This window comes from Polyodon spathula, chromosome 19, assembly GCF_017654505.1.
Source record: "Polyodon spathula isolate WHYD16114869_AA chromosome 19, ASM1765450v1, whole genome shotgun sequence".
NCBI lineage: Eukaryota > Metazoa > Chordata > Actinopteri > Acipenseriformes > Polyodontidae > Polyodon > Polyodon spathula.
Window position 1 is genome coordinate 12,897,219 of NC_054552.1, and position 18,977 is coordinate 12,916,195.

The 18,977-nt window shown below is 36.6% G+C and overlaps 1 protein-coding gene across 1 annotated transcript in view; it reads left to right on the forward strand.

Moving 5' to 3' along the window:
* Window positions 1–6,131: 6,131 nt before the first annotated feature.
* Window positions 6,132–18,977, forward strand: part of LOC121294460 (very-long-chain 3-oxoacyl-CoA reductase-B-like) — a 133,949-nt gene continuing 121,103 nt past the window's right edge. The window contains exons 1-2 of the mRNA XM_041218162.1: window positions 6,132–6,211; window positions 13,623–13,731. Of these exons, the coding sequence (XP_041074096.1) occupies window positions 6,147–6,211; window positions 13,623–13,731 (174 nt within the window). The 5' untranslated portion in view covers window positions 6,132–6,146. The remainder of the gene's footprint in view (window positions 6,212–13,622; window positions 13,732–18,977) is intronic.

Sequence of the window (18,977 nt, forward strand, 5' to 3'; positions counted from 1 at the left end):
TTCTGTCGGGTTTCCAGAACATCAGCAGGTCTCGGGGATGAGATTTCGAGTGCTTCATGACTGATTCTAACCACGAGCCCTCCTTGCCAGCTGAATTAATGTGATACTATTTTTGAAAGTCAGTGTTTCCAAGGGAGACCTAATGACGCAATGACGTCAATGCAGGTCAATAGCAGACTGGCGGAGCTCGCTCGCGGCAGAAACAGAGGCAGAGGCAGAGTCTGGGGCTGAGGTGTTTTAAACAATCTTTATTTTGTGTGATATTGTTATATTTTAAGAGCAGCATTGAAATTGTTAAACTACCTCTAACTAAAACTGTAAATGTGCGTTAAAATGAATTTCCAAGAGAGTGATATACATATAATGTAAAGCTCTGCACTGTCTCTGCTTCCCCAAACACACTGTAAAATCATACAAATAGTATAGTGCTCCACATTCATCATATGATTTCAAAGCACTTTTATAAATAGATAGCAATCGAAAATGCGGCGTACTTAAAGTGTGCACATCCACATTATGTGGGATTGGGCACATTTTTATATATTAGCCAATTTTTCTGCAGAAGTATTCGATGCCTTACTCTTTCTCTTGCACTCAAAGTGGCACATCACACAACATGTTTTGCCTCAGACGAACCATGTAGACACCCTACCCCTTCATCATGCTGTAAGTATAACATTTGGGTACAGAAGGTTATATTTATTATGAGACGTTGTGTTAATGACAAACATTTGTTCCGGCGAGAAAAGATAGTAACACGTGTTGAAACTGGGGAGACGATTTTTCAGGTAGGTGGATATTACAGGCTTATATTGTGTTGATGCTTGCACACTTCTGTTTACGCGTAGTTTGTGAACTGACTTCATCCACTGATTTCGTTGTTTATTTCAACAAAGTTAGACAACGTTTTCTTTGTGCGTTGCATGTGTCTGTCTGTGTGTATTTGTGGTACTTATTTGACTTACAAAGGGACAGCCAGCAACATGTAAAGTGATGTTTATTACATTGACAAAAACTGCAGTTAATTGGGTAAAATAACTCCTCTGATTCCACAGACACGCGCTTTGCAGTCACTGACTTTATTGTCGTGATTAATATATGTTCTTCATAGATATCATATCTTCTGTTTGCTTTGAAACGTATAAACTTACACACACAGACTCTCTCTCTCTCTCTCTCTCTCTCTCACACACACACACACACTTTCTCTCTCTCTCTCTTTCTCTCTCTCACATACACTCACAGACAAATAGACTCTCTCTCTCACACACAGACACAAACAGTTACACACACGCCCATTCGCACTGTATTCAGTCATAATGCAAAATATGTATTTTAGGTCTCCGCCAATGGGTTATCCCACTAGCGCGGGGACACATTCACTTTTCTCACGGATATCGGGATGAATATGAATACACATAAGGTTCACTGCTGTGCTGTTGAGGGATTTTTTTTTATTTTATTTTGTATTTATTTTATTTTTTTACACCGTTTCTCCCAGACATAGCTGTTCTATTTGAGGCAAGTGTGCGCTGGGAGGGGTGGGGTGGCTGACCTTGTCTAACTGCGTCGATGTTGCACTCGTGAGCACCTGCACTGCATTAAGTTCGACAGCCAGAGAGTCAAACTCATTATTTGGGCCAGTATGCGCAAATACATCTTTCTCTTTTTTCATTTCACGGTGTATGTCAATGCAAAGACAGCATGTGAATCTTTCATACCCTTCCATACCTTCAAATAAAAACGGGTTGTGTGTGTTGGAGCACACGCTCTAGGAAAGTGGTGTTCTTTCCTTACAAATGGGTTTCAGCACCATGGACAGAACACCACTATCTTCCACCTGGTTTCCACCACTGCGCCGAAAAGCATTCTCAGTGTTCAGCCCCCTTTCTGATCCCCAACTGCTTGCTATTTTTTCTTTTAAAAAGTCATTCTTCATGTTTGCTCAGTGATGTTGAGTATTTGTACTAGCTAATACGTAAATACACACTTCATCTTACTGAATATTTACAAGACAGTCCGTATGGAATAATACCTCTAATATATACAGTAGCGTCAAAATATACCGACTTTGAGATCATCTTGAATTCATCACATTTAAACCCACTTTACATCTTACAACCATGCAGGATACCTTGGTTAAGCAAATCACAAAGGCTATATGGAGACAAGGTTAGGGCTAGGGCATCCAATCATCATTTAGAGTGCTTTCTGAAAGTGATATTGTGTAAAACCAATCATGTCATATCCTTTACAAAGTGATTCAATTAATAATGGAGTTATACTAAGTACTTGTATCAATATTCTGGAGCCACTGTCTTTAGCAGTATCCTCCCTTAGAATGGGGGTTTGTCAGCTGCCTGTGTACTTGATTAATTTATTGCAGATTTGAATAGTATTCATTTGATTATTATGAACACCTTTGTGTTCTTTTTTAAAAACATATTTCTCCCAGACAATGTTGGAACACCAACGCCATTCACAATCAATCAGCTGCTGTTTAATATGTAGTTCAATATTAGGCTAGAGTAAAACCTTTGTTGAAGATCTTTGCAACGACGATAGAATATGGACATTTATAACCCTCCATCTCCTACTTACACCTGGTTACAACCCCCCCCCCCCCCCCCCCCCCCCCCCCGCCCCCCCGCCCCCCTCTACATATCACCCACTCACACCCACACAGGCGCCGAGAGACCCGTTTACATTACATCCATTATCTTACGGATGGGTACATTTAATGTGCGATACAAATACAAAAAAATGAGAGTAATGTATCACGGTAGTATGTATCAAAAGGGGTTTCTTCATACTTCATTCATATTTATACTTACTTACAAAGTGCAAATATTTGCACTTATTTGACTGTGATCTAAACACATGATTTTCCCTGGAATACATTGCGAAAATGTTCTTTTTTTTGTTTTTGTTTTTTGTATTCAGCATATAGACATTTGGTAATGCGGATCTAAAAGATATATAATTATAATAAACAAATAAAGAACAATCTGCGTTCGATTCAAAGACACAACATACACATACATTTCTCATAAAACATCAATCATTTCATATGTAGTATCTGCGTGTTGTAGGCGATGGGAATACAATTTTTAAATATAGCTGCATCATTTTATACGAATGTTATTTATCATTTTGATGAAGGATTCCAAACCATTCCGGTTTTTATTTTGGTATTGTATGGCATTTTAACTCGTACAGCATTAGCGTGTCTGTGGAATGACCGACTGTTTGCAATGTAATGCACTTTGTTCTGTTAAATATTCTGTATCTCCTAATGAAAGCGTATTGCTACATTACTGATATACAAGCGTTTTGCATTCCAAATCTCAGCCGAGTCAAACAAACGAACGGCTGTGTATATACAAGAGCTAGCTTTTCATTGTGAATCGTATTGAGTTCCGGGCTGAATGGAGGGCTACTGCCTCTTCAAATGGATGCTGCGACTGACATTTTCATTAATCGTAAGAAGGCTCCATTGAAACTCGGCTGCTGGGGATGTTCAGCCTGTCTCCAGCTGCATCTGACGACCCCATGCGACGCATCACCGTCATTGCAAGCACTGGAGGCGGCTCCAGTCATTGATATTTGTTACTCTTCCTCTGATTGATAGATTCACCACTGCAGCAGCGATACCACACAGAGCCAGGGACTGGGAGGGGGAGAGGGGGAATCAGAAGCCCTCTCCCTAACGTTACGCGATGGAAAAGATGATTTTTTATATAGGAAGTTAAGAAACTCATAGGGTGACTAGATGCCAGAAATATAATTATTATTTGCAGTACAATGCGGAATGGTAGAATGGCAGTGTTGCAAATAGATACTACATGGCTCAGTATGTGATAACAACTTTTATCACACAGGTGAGGATAATCTAAAAACACGAGAGGCAAGTTGGCGCTTGTTACGGCAGGTCAGCTGTGTGGAAAATGATTATCACACATCTACAACATGTGGAAACGAAACATTAAGGTTTCAAAGGAAGATCAGTTGGCGGAGTCCTGCAGCAAATGTATCACATGCATATATTGTCACACTTGTCGCATGAATCTCTTCTTCAACAAGCCCCACTTGAATTAGACAAAGAAAAGTATGTAGGTGTAACAGTTGTTTGGAATACTGCCCCCAAAAATGTGTTTCTAAAATGATGATTACATTAATGTGTCATAGCAGCCACTCTGATAACTTGAATAACTTACTGGATAACTCGAAGATTGGACTATGTTCTGCTTAAATGTACCAAGGTATTTATTAAGCAATGTGTATGAGTGGGGTACATTAGGAAACCATGTCCACCAACAAGGAGCATATAAAAAAGCTTTTTCACTTCTAATTCATTCAGGGAAATCGAGTAAATGTGTCTACAAGCCCATGCAGTCTAATACATAGTTAGATGGGTAGATGGAAGAAAGACTGCAATTCAATAGGGTTAACTAACAAGTTGCTTCTCATAATAAATGCTCGTATTTTTTAAATCTGAAATAAATATATTTGGATGGATTTAAATTCGTCGGGTATTTTATAAGAGCGTTTTGTATATTTCTTTTTCGATGTACCCGAGTGCATCAATGATGTGCAGTCTACAGCGCTGTGCATATAGAACAAGAATCCTTATAGGTTAAAAATAGCAGCAACCTATTGCGACAGGCACTGCCCTTTTTTTCTGAAACGTCTATATCAAGAAAACGTTTTCCCCTGTGTGCAGAGAAATCGTGGTTTCTAAATAAAGTATCATAATCACACTCCTCGTGACTGCTTGAGATGGTTCATAGAATGCAAATAACTGAGAGGAGGTGCCTCTGTGTTCTTGAAAGAGAACCTCGTTTTCATTTATCTTTCGGTGATGCAGTATAGAACATGTTTGCAGTGCAGAATAAAGGCACATTCATAAAACTGTCTTGATACAACCTATTTTTTATTAGCAATCTCTTCTTCTTCTTCTTCTTCTTCTTCTTCTTCTTCTTCTTCTTCTTCTTCTTCTTCTTCTATAGTTTTGGTATTTTAATCTGGATCGGTGCTTTATGGAAAGCTCTGTGATTCCATGGGAGACCGCCCTTGTGCGTGGGCACAGCACACAGAGAAACCAGCACCTTTTGTAATTTGCGTCACTCGGGACAAGCCCGTTTAGTTAACAAAATACATAGAACGAACCCTTAGCTTTTATCAATACTTCTCTGAAATAGCCACATGGAAGGGAAAGAGTGGTGATAAAAGGAAGACTGTGTCCCAAAATTCTGTTACAATCTCACATCAATACAATACTAATATGTACATTACCCACCCCCCACCTTTTTGTGGGGAAATTTCATAACAGCACGTCTTTTATGATCAACTATAGTGGAGAATCTAAACGTGACGTAAATGGTTGATAACTGATGAAGCCTTCTGCAGGAAAAAAAAAAAAAAAAAAAACAAACAAAAAAAAACATTTCCTTTTCGTGACAGCAAACGCTTTAAATAACAAATTTACAGCATTGTGTGCAAGTTATATGATTTATGTAAAAACAATTTTGCACGCACAGTCTTCTCCAATAGACATGAACAAAAAAAGTTCTTCAAAAAAAGAACATCTAAATAAAATCTAGAGTTGTGTGGGGAAATCGATTGTTGTTTTAACGCGTTCCTTTCACAAAACAAATGATGATCTCTTACACCTGCAAAATTTACAAACATAGTCAATCAAACAATATACCAACCGCCTTCTAGGTGCAACTACTGGACAAGGGAAGCAAAGGGAAGCGAGTGCACACATTTACCAAGTGTCTGTATATGAGAAGGCGGACAGGGAAACAATGAAGACGTAGGGTTTAAAAAAAAAAGTATCTGCAATGATGCAAGAGAATCAGATGCTGTTATTGCAGAGAGAGTTAGAAAGGGGGGATAATGTACATTTAATGCTTTCCACGTAACGTTCCTACGAAATGCCTTTGTGAGTGTTTTTTCTGTCCTGCTTTCTAAAAATAGCATCAGGATTTGAACGTGGTCCAGAAATAGACAGGAGTGTTGCACTTGTATAAAAGGCAGTGCGACTCGGAGGAAACTTGAACACACATGCAATGTTTTTAATACAGTCTTTGAAATGAATTGTAGACAGTATGCATAGCAATATTCTGTGTGGGAGTGTATGCATGTGTGAGTGTTGTTTAATTCTCCTTTCCTCTGTCTCCCTGTTGCAGCGAGATTCCTTACCCTGGTAAGTAATACAGCACGTGCAAACGTTTATATTATTTTCTTTCGTTTTTACAAAAAAGTTGTGTTACTTTTTACATGCTTATGTGTGAGGTTTTGTATATTTTACCAAGACGTATGGATGTTTGTTTAGATGCATGCGTTCGTAAGCAACAGCGTATTTTGTTACAGATGGGAATCACCATGACTGTAAATTTTTAAATCAATAGCGGCTACGTTTGTCTGTCGGCGCTGTTGAGTCTCTTTTCGTTTTTTCCCCGCAATATTTTTTAAAGCAGCCTGAAGGAAACCCCTCTGATGTGTGCAAACAAGCCCTGGATATTATCATGCAAAAAAAAAAAAAAAAAAAAAACACACACAAAAAAAACCGCATAGTTGCAAAATATGCAATGCACCATCGGAACAAACCTGCAAAAACATCTTTGCCAAGCATGACGGGGGAAACCCGTGAGTTGTCCAGTGTGGATGTTGCTAAAAATAAATTCAATAACAGCTTGTGATCCCACGTCGTCCTTTCAGCATTATCATTTTCAAAACACCCAAATTCTACAGCAGTGGAAGTCACAGGCTGCACTTCAATGCTTTGGCGGTAGAGGAGCTGTCCTCTCGATCTGGTGCTGAAAACTCCCAGTACGAAACTGATGTTGTACGGTACCGTGCCTTACAATCGAAGAACCTTTGCGTGTCTCCAAGTCTGGTTTACCGCTCTCCCCTAGTGCTTCTTTTGAGCCAGTTCTACCTGATGATGTTGTCTCATAGAAAAGGAAGCTATAGGTTACTCTCCCACCCATCTCATGCCTTTTTGTTTCCTATAAATGTATCCACCTTCATTTTATAAACCTTTCCTTTTCTGATTCGTATCCAGATGCGTTAATGGAGAGTCTGACTCACAAGATGCATTTTTTATTCAATTGTGTCTTTGTGGTTAAGCTGCGTTAAGAGCTGCTACACTGGGTATGACCGCCGTTAACCAAACACAGGCAGTCTGATCGGAAAAAAGGCAAAATCACTTGCATTGATTACATAAAAATGAAAGCAATTTAACCCATAACAAACTCTAAAGATAGCAACTATTTTAGTCAAAAAACTAATATCATTTTCAATTTGAGTCAAAGCATCAAAGCATCAAAACGCAGTGGATAAATACAAAAGACCTAATAAATATAGATGTATATATTTCAATGTCATATTCATACTACACAATACTTTCAACATCTGTTTTAAAAGATTAGTATATGGAAAGTTTGAGCTTCCAAAAAGAGCATATGCCGAAGCAAATATGATGCTAAGATTTGTTTTGTTCACAAAAACCTGGAAACAAATAAAACATGGAAGCTTACCAAAACGGTTAATCCATATAGAGTAAGATATACCGCTGTCAGACTAGGATTTCCATGTACTCTGATCCAACATTGAGGTGTGGGGGTGTATGGATGATTTTTTTTTAAACGTTTTTATCCAAACCCGTTTAATAATGAGTTTGTATTTTACTTTTGGTGGAGAAAAAATATATTCTCACCTCTCATCGGCGGTTTGCAAGTCTGCCACAGAGCACAACCAGACAGACAAGACCCTCTTAAATATCGCAATGCTGGCGTTGTAATTTTAATGGAAACAGCGTGGATTTCCAAGTCGTGACTGTTAAAGTGAGTAATGTGCGTTGGCTGCGTCAGGACTTCAGTCACAGTGCACTCGAAACGGAGGGGAAAATCGTGACTTATTTGAGACATCCCTAAATGAAAAGCACACCCAATCAAAACGACATCAGGGTGCCATCTGGGCATGCATTTTTCCTGTTGCCCTTGCACCAACTTGTAGAAGGGGTGTTGGGGGTGATCCAGAAATACAGAATTACCAAGATCGTGATCCTCCCACTCACTTCGGAAACTTATATACATAACCGGAGACGGGGATACCGGGCTCTAGAGTCTTTGTGGCAAAGAAAAACACCAAACTAAACACACACACAGACACACTTGCACGGAGAAGGACAGGGGGCTGGACCGACGTGGTAAGTGTGATTTAAATCCTTCTGCTCACTGTGAAGATGTTTATTCATTGTTATGTGGGATAACTTTTGGAGGAGTTATGAGACATTAAGTGGGCTAGCTGCGTGTTTTTGTCTTTCTCAAATAAGGGTTGCATATTGGAATGATTGAATCTTTAGTTTTTGTAAACAGATTGGAACACTGCGGTATCTTTTGGTTTGGGTTATTTTTAAACTCTTGGCAGAAGTGTTTGAGATATCTATTATATATATATATATATATATATATATATATATATATAATATATATATATATATATATATAACGATAGCTGGCTTGCTGGCTTACCTCAGTTGTGTAGTGTTCTGCTGTTCGTAATATTTAAGGTGTATGATTGCTCACTTGCCCATACCTCTTGACAGCATTAGCAAGCACTGCATTGCTGTAAGATATTTCAATGAAGTGGTTTCGGTGGCAATCCCCTCCTAATTGATTGTGGTTAGGGTTAAGTACTGGTGAGAGTCTAATTGGTTTGTCAGTTTGGGACAGCATATATTGCTATAAGCAGTTGCTTTTCATTATGCTGGGCTTTGTGTGACTATATTGATTTGTTAGTAAACACTTTTACTAAAATGGAGGTTAAATCTGACCCATAATAATAATAATAATAATAATAATAATAATAATAATAATAATAATAATAATAATAATAATAATAATAATAATAATAATAATAATAATAACTAAGCAATATAAATCTGCATTATGAGTATTTATAAGATTCTAGTTGTGTCAGAAGTCTAATTGCTGTTGGTGTGTGTTTAGTTTGTAGAGGCTATACATACATTACATTCATAGTTTTTCAATTATGAGGTGCATAATACTATATAATAATCCTATATGCAGTCTAAAAAAATCGGATCAATCGTTTATCGTTTTTTGTCATTCTTAAAACAATTTGTATCGCAAATTGTGGTATACAATGTTATGTGTTTTTGGGGGGGGGGGGGGGGGGGGGGGGGTCGTTTGTGTGAAGGCCCGCGATTGGCGGATGACGAAATTTGGTTTGCACCAATGAGCTGTCTAGATATCCTGTATTTATTGAGGGCTGAGGGGGGAGAGCTTCTCTTTACGCAGAGCTACTAGGTTGCTGCAGTAGCTACAGCGAGGACTAGGGTATACAATAATACTGTTGGTTAAAAAAAAAATCATTGTTAAAAAAGTCAGGCCCTTTCACAAATTATTGACATCAAGGACTTAAGCATGGTGGATCTAAGCGCTCAATGCCTGGGATTCGAATGTGGCCTTTTTGGAAATCCCCAATATCTCTGCAGATAGCGCGGAGTTGGAGAAAGCTTTGAGCGCAAACACGATTCAGCGCCTCAGCCGCCACTGGCTGGGTCGATTCAAATTCGGGGGCGTTTATGCCGAAGACCGCTGGACACCCGCGCGCTCTTGATATTTTGAGAGACCCGACAGGATCTGGAATTTCAATGTCTTTCGCGAATCTTTTTGCGGTCTGGGCTTGCTGTATGTAACTATCTAGCCGGGAAGCCCTTACCCCAAAAAGCATTCGCGGAGGGCACATTCGCCGAGCCGAGCGGGAACTAGCAGGTGGATCGCTTCACTGGATACTCGGATTCTAAACCCTCCTTGTTTCCTTTTTTATTATTTCAAATCACCGAATGCAACAGATAAGCACCTCCACCCACCCTATCCATACTCCAGTTTAACACAAAGCCCATGTTACATATCTTACCACGGTCCTAACTTTCTTGTCAGTACGATGTACATTACTAGCCCACATTCAAAAAAGTCTTACAAAAATTATAAAATAAATCTCTGCCAGGAATACATTTAAAAGAAAAAAGAACAAAACAAACGTCTGCATGTGAAAAAAAAACACACCCATCCTTTGTGGAATAGCTTAATTTAAAAGGAGATGACACAGCTTCTCTTACGGTATGACTTCTTCCGCGGACCCCAGCGCAAATGAAGCACATATAGTTAAAGTTTTACAGAGAGACCGCAGCAATCCCTGTACAGTAATAAAGACATTGAGCCGAAAGCTGCCCCCACCCCCACAACATTGATTCAATAAACTGTCCGTTTAGCAGTGACGATACAATCTAATAATTCGTGTTATTGAAATATAACGCTTTGCACAAATTAGTCAAACAATGTTTTAAAAGGTCCCCATATATATATTTATTAATTATCCCATTGATGTATTGTTACTGTCAGCTACATGCTGCTTAACACAGTAAGAGTTAAACAGACATTATTTACAGGCATGGCATCTTTTTTTTTTTTAAAAAAAGCACATTTATGTTCTTTTTTCTGGTTCTAATACACTAACACAAGTCCATGCAACTTACACAATTGAGCCAAAATGCTGTCTCGTACAGCTAGATGAAGTATAAAAGGGTGTGGGGCTGCTTAATTGAAACAGTGAAACTAAAACTACCAGGGGATCTTCCCTTACATGTCCATTGATATAATTAACTAATCAACATTTTTTAAAAAAACTGCTTTTAAAGTTTTACTTTGCATAAATGTTCAAGCCTTGGTACACTGCTTTAACACACGCATACTGCAATTTTACAAAAGACAAAAACCGCAGCAACGCATTAGAGGTACAAGGTGGGAGAGTAAAAGGTTTAATAACAAACTGTACCAATATTCTTGTGAAAGCAAAAACAGATCTTTAAATAAAAGACAAGAAAATAGTACTAAGATTGTTGTGTTCTATGGCACTGCATTTTGCATCAAACCTGTATACAGTCTCGTGCTAATTCTAGTTTATCTCTGCTTTCATCAATTGTGATTTTAACCCAATATTTTGGAAATGTGAATTTGTGTTAACCCCGAAGAGCTCAAAGGGACTCTACTACAGAGAATAACACTATTAAAAACCCATTACTTCTCAGTTAACAAACTCGCTTTCTGACGGTTTAACACCAGACAAGAAATCTACAGGACTAGAAAATATATTTTATTGTGAAAAAAAAAAAAAAAAAAAATCCAACATTATAACAATACGAGCTTTGACACTTTACGCAGCATCCTTATAAAAGAAAGGCAATGCTTACTTTTTTTATATAATGAATACAATATTTTATAATTATTAAACTAAATGCTTTAAACATGAATCTGATGACACAACTTTTGGAATGTGATTTTCTTCTTAAGAACCACTCGGAATCTTCAGTTCTGGATTGTGAGGGATAACTGTTAAATGACGTATTTTCTTATTTTCAAATGTGTCGACAAAGCACAACTCAACATTCTATCATTTGTCTATGTGCTCCAAAATTAACAAAATTTCCACCATTAATGTGGTAATCAGTGGGGTAATTTGTATTTTGGTAACTGCCTGTTTAATTAGACATACATATGCGAGCATACATAGGAAAATACTGATAACATGAATACAGGAATGCCTCACACATTGCCTCAAATTATACACAAACAGACCTTTTTTATTATTTTATTATCACTTTTTTTTTTTTTTAGGTTTCTAGAGCCCTACCTGCTTAACACGCCTGCCATTGTTATTACAACGATACATCTAGAGGGCAAACGTGTTAATTTTAACATGTAACGTCTTTTAGCATATGCCTCAAATGATGCCACCTTGATTTACAATAACAGTTAATCTTGTAATGATCACTAAAACTGTGTTGCAGATTTCAACGTAGTTCCCACAGGTGTGTTCCTTGTGCTATTCAAACAGGTTTGCATTACAGGGTGAATGCTTGAATAATTCTACAAATCATCAACTAAAAAGTCAAACACTAAACTTTTCAACCTTTATTAACCTAAGGAAGAATGCAGGCAGGATGATTAAACGATCTGTACTACACAGCAAGACCGACTATATGGACACAAATTATAACGCTTATGCTTATTCCAAGTCTATTTAACAGAAATAGCCATGTGAAGTTTCTCCAGTTGTATAGTTTGCGTCAGAGGTTTAAGTTTAACTCTAAAGTGGTGAAGCTTGAACTTCCTTGAAAAAGTCACCTCCTGAAAGACTTTTACTAAAATGGAGGACTTTATCTATTATTATTATTATTATTATTATTATTATTATTATTATTATTATTATTATTATTATTATTATTAACCCGAACTTACTTAGCTTTTGAACAAACTTTTTAATTACGAAATATGTTAACTATATACGAACTGACTAATGAAAAGTGTTCAACGTGTTTAGTAAACTAAGTTTAAGTTCGCACAGTGCTCTCATTGTGCACCTTCTGCGGGGTTAGAGCAGGTATTAATTCAATCATTTCCGGAACCAGCTTGGTCAATAAGTTACACAAGAGCTGTCCAGACCTTCTGGTTAAAAGAGCCATGCAAATGACTGGGAGTTCTCAAACAGCCATGCACCATTTCAAATAAATATTAATAATGGACAAGCCTGCAACATAAAATACTACAGCTAAATAGCTGACTCAAGAGTTGCAAAGACATCTTTTAAAACATAAGTTTATCCAGACTGCAGGAAGACACAGCTTTCAGTCTGTTTGTGCTCGTTATGTTGAAACACAGCATATGTTTCGCAGCATTTTGACTGTATTGAACTTCTACCAGACAACCGATGGCTCTATAGTCTTTTCAAACTCATTAAGAACATTTGATGGGATTCCTCAGTTCTCGAACAAGAGAGCATCATTGTTGAGTTTAGTAAGCCACATATTGGAAAGTCATGAGTTTGAGCGTTTAAGTTATTGCACCAGTAAATACAATATACAAATACAAAACACATACAAACTATATATTATACTCATCATTTACATCATTTGCGTGTATAGTAAAACTATGTGAAAGTACCGCCCACAGTCTCAGAAACGCAATGTTGAAATAGAAGGTAAGGCTCCCCCTAGAGATTTGAAATGGGGGAATACGTCTATCTGCGATCTTTAACCTATATCTGACTTACTATCATTCCAGGAAGTACCAGCTGTGTAACTATATTTCACCTGCTTACTGGCAATAGCACTCATGTAAGTTGCTTGTACACTGTACTGATGATATCTGGGTCTGGAAAGATGAACCAGATTAAATCGAGAACCCTGTCGTTTGCACTCTGAAAATCTGTTTTGCAAACAAAACTTTCACGAGTTAAGGTAATGTGCCATTAGTCTGCGCTTCTTGTCACAGACACGGGTAACTTTGTGAAAACAGTGTTAGGAAGCTCATTTGTTTAGAATACATGTTTACTGGGTGTCAAATTTCGCTCACATTGATTCTCCCGTGTCTCAGAAGTCATTCATAGAAGTCCACAGCACGGGCTATGAAACGTGATATGGTAGCTTTTTTTTTTTTTTTTTTTTTTTTAAGTGAGCTGTTGCACAGAGATAGTTAGAAGTCTTGTCGCTTTAACTTTAACGCTTTTGACTATTCTTTTTCCTCCAGGTGGGGAGAGCTTTTCGTCTGTGCCACTGCTGGTTTGTGCGTAAAAAGCATCGACATAGTGGTAGTGCTTGAAACGGCGTCAGACAAAGCGGTTACAAGCCAGGCACAGGTAAGATAAGTTTATTTATTTATTTTGTGGAAAAATATAAAAGTATTCTATGCATTATATTACTGACTAAACGTGGTTTTATTTAAAAAAGAAAGAAAACGAGGACTGACAAGATATACTTTAGTTTTATATATTTACACATTTTTAATGGTCGCTGAATAGCTTGGTTGCTCTTCCAATACGTCTCTAAGAAAACACAAGCATATACCACCCCCCAAACCTTTTTATAAAAACAAACGTGCATCACACTTTTCCTGTGGTATGAAGAAGTCAGGATTCGAATGAACATATCGATATAAGCAACAGCAGCGTAGGGAATCAGTGTGGGTTAAACGTACCACAGAAACGGTGTTGTGTTTAAGCAGACATTGAACACAAAGAGGGCAGTTTTCTTCATTTGTAGACTCCTATTTCTTGAAAGGTGAAAATAAATAAAAACTAATTTTCAAACAACTTTAGAGACCATAACACCCCAAACCACTTCATTGTTTTGGTTCTACTTTTGATAACTGGCACGTTCTCCTTTAAAACATAGGAGCCAATTAAAGACTGGAATAAAAAGTTTGATATAAAGGCCCCTGTGTATTCTTTACAGATTGGGCCATATCTTCAAAGTGTTTATTCCAGTATTACAGTAATTAACTGTTGATAGAGATAACATGGTTGTTAATTTGACAAAACTAGTAAATACAAATAAAAAAAACAAACAAACCAAAAGCGATAGTCCGTGTTCTTATCAGCAATCTCAAGGTGTTTGTTAATATTAATATAATTTTCTCCTCTTTTATGGGCCATAGTGTGTTCATTTGATCTTCCTAAAACGGGGAGGACACATTTACTTTGTAATACTTTTATAAGCAGGGTGTGGTTATTATGCTCACTGTAGTTGGCTTTTCCTATATAAGTCTAGAATAGATATCAAACTGTATTTAATGAAAACAAATGTGAACTTAGTTAAAGCTAAGGCTTTGGTTATATCAAATCGGAATGCCAAATTCTAGGCTAGAAGGGTTTTGTTCTCACAATGCAAATTATATCCCATCAGGATTACCACTGAGTTTAAATGATTAATAGCTGGTAAGAAATATTTAGAGTAATTGAATAAATGTAACATTGTTTTGTAAATGTTTGCATGAATTAAACAAAGCAAATGTTGACTAGCATTACAACATTACAACCAGCTAAGCAGACCCTGGCACTTTAAATACTCTGTACAATGATGTAATCTCACTTTCCATCAGAGCATTTCAAATAAAGAAAACAGTTTGTAATATATAGAGAGCTGGTGCACAGTTAAAACTACCTAACACAGTAAAAAAATAGTTATGTTTTTTTTTTTTCAACACCCTGATCATATAATTAAAACTGCAAGCAAAGGGTGGGGGAAGGGAAGGACACATTTGCTTTATGTTTTTCATTATTTATCTGTAATAAACTTAAAAACAAAACTATGTAGTTTTCAAAATCTGTGCTTTTACTATCTTTATGAGCAGATGGGTGTTAACTACAGTTTTTAAACTTAAAATGTTATTTTTAACAAAATATATATGTGTTTGAGTGTAGGGGTGTGTGTGTGTGTGTGTATATATATATATATATATATATATATATATATATATATATATATATATATATATATATATATATCATGAACTTTTTAAAATATGGTTAAAATTGCTTCAAATCAAAATACCAAAATTACATTACAAAATTCACTGTATTACTGTATACTGTGTTAACCCTAAAATATAGGCTGTTTGGTTTAAAAAAAAAAAAAGAGAGAGAGAGAGAGAGAGAGAGAGAGAGAGGGAGAGAGAGAGAGAGAGAGAGAGAGAGAGAGAGAGAGAGAGAGAGAGAGTGCTTTTAACAAAATGATAGGGATCTTATGAACTACCTATTAGATGTCCTGTTCAAAATCTATATTTGCATTACCGAAATGTTGCCTTTGAGATTATATCAGTATTTGAAGGTTATTTTATTATAAAATGCTAGAACAAAGACAAGAAAAATAGAAGAGGTATTCAACTAAAAACTAAATTAAATGTAAATCAATTTTATTTTTGGGGGAAAATCGAGATGAAGAAAAATAGCTCAAGAACAGCCTATATCTTTTGGAGGTGTAACCCAAGCTGCTACAGTTTCACATACAAAACAACTTGAAAACTGTTTAGTTTAGTTTTGATTATTCACTGCGCCTGCAGAACCAGCACAGGTACATCTCAACAGTGGGAGCTAATATTATACATTGGTACCCCCTGTAGTCAAAGCAAAAGGAACCGGAGTGTGCATTGTGTGAGTGAGTGCAGTACACCAGTACTTACTAGCATGCTGACTGGGAATGAATTGCAGAACTGTAGAACTCTAAGGTGCCCATTCCCTTCTCTAAAATAAAAATGGATAGACAACCCCACCCCTCCCAAAAAAGCAACTGTGAGGCAGAGAATGTCTCCCCATATACACGTAGACATAAACTCAAAACCAAAATAGTCAAACTCACCACATTCGTCATGTCCTGCCCAGAACTTACACATTGTACAAATATATCTCAAGCTAAAAAATATGCTAAATCTGGAGAAATAATGTCACAAGATTAGGGCCTTGTGGTTTTTAATGGCAGTGTCCTTTTGGACCAAGAAAACAAAGCTTCTTAAGAGAAAATTCTATTTCATTGCAGAGACTTCAGGACGCAGTAATGTACATGACCAGACATGCAAGGAAATGCACTCTGTTATTACCGACGAAACACTTTCACATGTTGTATGACGTGAATAATTAATAAATGGCTACAGCAATGTTGGTAAATTGAGTTGCCCCTTAATGACTTTCTGTTAGTTAATAAGGCTCATCTTTTTCAAAGCTATCTTTTAATGAGTTAGAAGAAAAAAAAAACTGGATAGCCACTCTTTCCCTTTTCACTGCTCTGGTGCAATTTTTATACTTAAATATAGTTTATTTGGGGAGGGGGGAGGTGGTGGCGGGGGGGGGGGGGGGGGGGGGGGGGGGGGGGGGGGGGGGGGGGGGGGGGGGGGGGGGGGGGGGGGGGGGGGGGGGGGGGGGGGGGGGGGGGGGGGGGGGGGGGGGGGGGGGGGGGCTGGGGAGTTAAAACGAGGTACGAGGCTCCATTTTGTAACGAGATTTGTAAAATATTGCTCTAAATATTTTATTATACATCTTGGATTAGGTTATAATCAGTTAGAAGGTAACTAGCACCATATTTTTATTACACATTTAAACATAATTCTTTTGAATCTATAAACATTTTAACAGGAATCCAAAGATGCAGGTTTTTGTAATTTTTTTTACAAAGGAAAAAAACGCTCCCAATAGAGGAACAACAAAATCCATCTGTACAGAAACACTAACATTTCAGAGGGGTCTTAAGCTGCTTCTTATGCATTTCTAATAGTTTCCTTTATGAAGGATTTGGAGTAGACAGGTCTGAGGCTGTGTCCTGCAGTGTTTTTAGGAATCTAGACTGTGCTGAGGTCTGTCTGTCGGCAATCTATGGGCTGTGTGTTATAATTCATTGTCTTTATAAGACAAAAACAAAACATTTGCCTTTTAAAAAAAAAAAAAATTTAGCAGTAGCACATAGCATTTACTGTATCACATATTTTTTAAACTGAATACTGTTGTGATAAGAGATGTTCTTCAGTTTGAAGCAGATCAGATTCATAGTTAGGATAAAGGAGGGTTAATGTACGTAAATAAGAGATTTAATCTTTCAGGTTCAGAGAGATTTTACTTTGTAGTTGCATGTAAACAACTTCAATACAAAGAAAAGTAAAACCTTTACTATTTCAGAATGATCATTTTAATTGTAGAAGTAGCCTAAATTGGACTGAAACAAATTCAGATATTTCAAGAAAAGAGATGAGTAAAGTTTCAGCTACTGTAACCTGTGTTAAAATCTCAAATGCAATAGATGTCATTACTAAAACAATAGAAAATAAATAGTTATTCGTGATGTACAGTACAATTCCATATTTCCTAGATAGTTGAAGTATATATGTTTAATGAATTTAATTATACTGCTGACAAGAAAATAGTAATTTTGGTCCAAACGTTCTATGAAAAAACAACAAAAATGTATACATGGTTTATAATTTTTGTAAGTGAGATATGTATACCATAATTTGTGTTTTGAATACATTTAATATATGATATAGCTATATTTAACATATGAGATATATCTATGATATATATATATATATATATATATATATATATATATATATATATATATATAGAGAGAGAGAGAGAGAGAGAGAGAGAGAGAGAGAGAGAGAGAGAGAGAGAGAGAGAGAGAGAGAGAGAGAGAATATAGAATATCATTGTCTATATCACTAAACACTTTTTAGATATTAATTTAATAACACAGTTTGTAGCCTGTTTAGTTTGGAATATAGGAGGATATTTAGAATTAGAGATTCCTCACAAGCTTATTTTAAAATGAAGCACATATGTTTTGATTGTAGCTGTCATTTATCACTTTGCACACAGAACAAAGATGTTTGTGCCAGTTGCCAATGTGTTAATATTGAGGTTCCAGAATGCCTCGACCAGGGAAGAATATTTACACAATTCAAATAGTTATTTTTAGCGTTACTGAACATTTTCCACATTTGAACTTGTGGACAAAGATAGATCTATAGTGAAAGGAAGTTTATTTTTGTGAATGGAGAGACTGTCTCCCACACTTCTAGCTTAGACTTGCCATCCATAGAAGAGATGCTGTGAACACAAGGGTCCCAGGCTGTGAATAGATCACTGACACACAGACTTTACACGAGAATGCTGAGCCAAAAATATACACAAAATCACAAATAACTCAAACACATGCAAAAAATGTTGCATGATTTCAAAAAACTGTCAGGAATTTGCATGGACACACCATTCTGTTTACAGAATTAATTTAAAATAAAGCACATTGTGTACTGTAATATTAAAGTGATTCCTGTGTACTTAAAATGCAATTTGCAAATATCTTAAAATACAATTTGGATCACATTTTTTACTTAATATAGTTTAGATAATTCTGAAGCTGTGTACTTATAGTTAAATTATATATAATATGAATACATTTGAGTACATTCAGTAATATTACAAATGATCAATATTAATCAATACAAATGGGTAAGGCAGGAAACTAAATTGTAAATAAGCGACAGTAAAATAAAATGAATAAAATAATAAAAAAAAAAAAACATTTTCAGTTTACAGTCCATTTACTCCAAGAACATTGA